We start from the raw sequence: 2741 nt of genomic DNA, 5'->3' as shown, positions 1-2741 counted from the left end.
AATTCGGCTAAGATTGCAATTTATCGCTCTACGCCATCGTTAATAAACGTTTTCCTTCATGCATAAGGCTTAAAACATTTCGCTATTAACAGTATTCTATCATTCAAATGGCTACCGTTGCAAGTGTATGATATTCAGCTGTGTTTTCGCCGTGCTGTCAGAGCAACACGTCCGTATTGCGCCGACATCCTAGTGTTAAAGCTGTTAGTATTCATTGCGCCTACAACCTAATATTGAAGTATTGTTCATTTAGAAAGTTGTAAAGGTTTTAGATTATTGTAAAAACTTTACAGTCGTCTAAAAGCGAATGGCTTCACAATTATCTAAAAGCCTTTACAACCACCTAAAAGAAACCCACCAGCTCCAAAAGCTCATTGTAAAGGTATAGCAATCATCTAACGTCTTTGCAAGCATCTAAACGAAGTCTAAATTCTATCAAATCAGCTTGTGCGAATAAAACACAAATTCAAAAAATATGCGCTTCGATTTATTCATTAATACACATTGACCAAAAGAAATGTCGACACCATCTCGGAGAAACAGATCGACAATTACAAGCGTAAACAGTTATCCATAAGCAGATTGCCACCTGTTTCTACTAGAACATATGCCGTTGCTTATACATGTGCTGTCGATCTCTTCTTGGAGTACGTATTGTGTATTCAAGTCAATACAACAGCTTTCCATCTAAGTTTTACACGAGATCGCCACTGCTATCGACCTGCTTTGCGCCCATTGCTCCACAACTTGGCTGCGAGCATGATGACATCATGGGTATCATACTCGTAAGAAGTACAGTTAATTTGATGAAAAGGAAATTAGTGCAAGAGAACAATGTTGTCACATCGATCCGTAGATACCAATTCTTCACAGTAGCCAAGGATGCCGTCGACTTTTAAGCTTTTAGATATCACTAAAAAAACTTACAGTGTTTGGAAAATTTCAATCAAACACATTCATTTTCCAGGCTGAATTCTTTTTTAACGTATGGTGCAAATTGCTTTCTTGCAGATGTGCACTTTGCATCTGGAATTGGGCCGCAAATAAACGGATTCAATCTGGAATTCCAGAGGATTGAAAACTCTTCCTACATCAGTTTCGTCAATAATCTCATTTCCAAATTTTTCTTGTACTGATCACTCGACCGCTTACGATGAAGCTTCAGCTCTTACTTGCGCTTGCGACACTCCACCATGCTGCCAACGCGGTCGACTTCAACGGATGTGACAATTGGAGTCTCACAGAAATGACTCAAGTGACCATGGCTCACGGTGGAAATGGCGGGACTGCTTATAATGACATTTCACTTGTTGCTCCCGGACAACGTATGAAGTCCGTGACGATCAACTCCGGCGATCGCATCAACGGCGTGACTTTCAATATTGATTTACCTTCTGGTAGCACCATCGTTCTTAAACATGGTGGTAATGGCGGTTCAAAGAAGGAGATTTCGTTTCGTCAAGACGAATACATTAGCTCCTTTGTCATTCAGACAGGAGAGAAAGAAGGCAAAACCCGTATTCGGTACCTCCAATTTGTAACAAGTCTTAACCAAACAATTGAAGGCGGAACACTCGGCGACGATCCAGATAATAAACTAAGCCAAGAGGACGTTCCGATCAGCTATCAAGTCGCAGGAATGCATGGCAACGCAGGAAAAGAAATGGACAAGTTAGGTTTCGTTTATACGAGATTAGACCCTCAGAACTGCGTTGGCTCGAAAGCTTCAAGCTAGATTCGAAGCGTAGAGCCAAGGTGGCAAAAGCATTCTCTTTTAGCTCTCGCTTCCTGCGTTTCAATACATATATATTTCTTCAATTTTGCTACTTCTTTTTGTTTGTTGTTTTATATCATTGTTTGGTCGTTCATTATTACACAGCAGATAAATTGGCAGTCGTTTTGAAAGCGGCCGGTCGTTGGTTTTGTATCTTTCTCATGTCAATGGCATGAGCATGGTTAAGAGAAAATCGAACGCAACCAGATTTACAATGAGCTATGGAGAGAAGCGAAGCATCGAAAATTGTTGTATGAATGTCTTTCTACTATGAAAACTTCACTAAAACGAGATGGCAAAGATGATCATTTTTCCTAGTGGTGCAAAATGTGGTAATGACAGCTGCGCGTACATATTTATAGTGGCGAGCTTGCATACGGTAGCTGCTAATATAAAGCGAAGGCCATAATTTACCACACGCTTGCATGCGTCAATTGTGGTGCGAGATTAAGCAGAACAGCTCTAAACATTGGCCAAACTTTCCATGTATGCGCGTGGTGTTGGGTTGAATGAAGATTTTTTATATATTGGTCAAAATGAAATGATCACGTAAAATGTTTCAGTATAAGAATAATATGATTAATGTATACCCACAATTATTTCTATCCTCTCCCCATTTTTTAATAATAAATAAAAAAAAATCGCAGACCAAAAATATTATTTCCACAACTTCTGCATATTAATTGTTATAAACACAACGGCGAAAATAAAATGTATAAATATGAAAGTAAAATCTATGAAGGCAAAAATTTATGAAGGAATAATATCTGGTTTATTACTAAAGCTTTTCCTGGATCTGAACTAGCCAAGAGTCGGGTGCCTCATTGGTGAATTAGTCTTGCCAAATTGCATCAACCCGAGGTAACTTTGCATCAGTCTGCAGTCAAACAGGTTGCCAGTAGCTACTATTGGCATGCCAAAATGTTAACATCTTTCATTTTGCTGCTGTGATAAATTGTAACGGGGC

At 39.2% G+C, this 2741-nt stretch overlaps 1 protein-coding gene across 1 annotated transcript; it reads left to right on the top strand.

Annotated features, from left to right (window-relative positions):
- Positions 1–1153: 1153 nt before the first annotated feature.
- On the top strand, positions 1154–1735 carry CCR75_001945 (uncharacterized protein; the record flags this gene model as incomplete). The annotated part of the gene is made up of 1 exon (XM_067960046.1): positions 1154–1735. The coding sequence occupies one exon, from the start codon at positions 1154–1156 to the stop codon at positions 1733–1735; it is 582 nt and encodes a 193-aa protein (XP_067820674.1).
- Positions 1736–2741: the final 1006 nt, after the last annotated feature.

Source organism: Bremia lactucae, assembly GCF_004359215.1.
Source record: "Bremia lactucae strain SF5 chromosome Unknown BlacSF5_NotPlaced_42_SHOA01000006.1_337800bp, whole genome shotgun sequence".
Lineage (NCBI taxonomy): Eukaryota > Oomycota > Peronosporomycetes > Peronosporales > Peronosporaceae > Bremia > Bremia lactucae.
The sequence above is the reverse complement of the archived record's forward strand: the minus strand, read 5'-3'. Positions and strand labels throughout refer to the sequence as shown.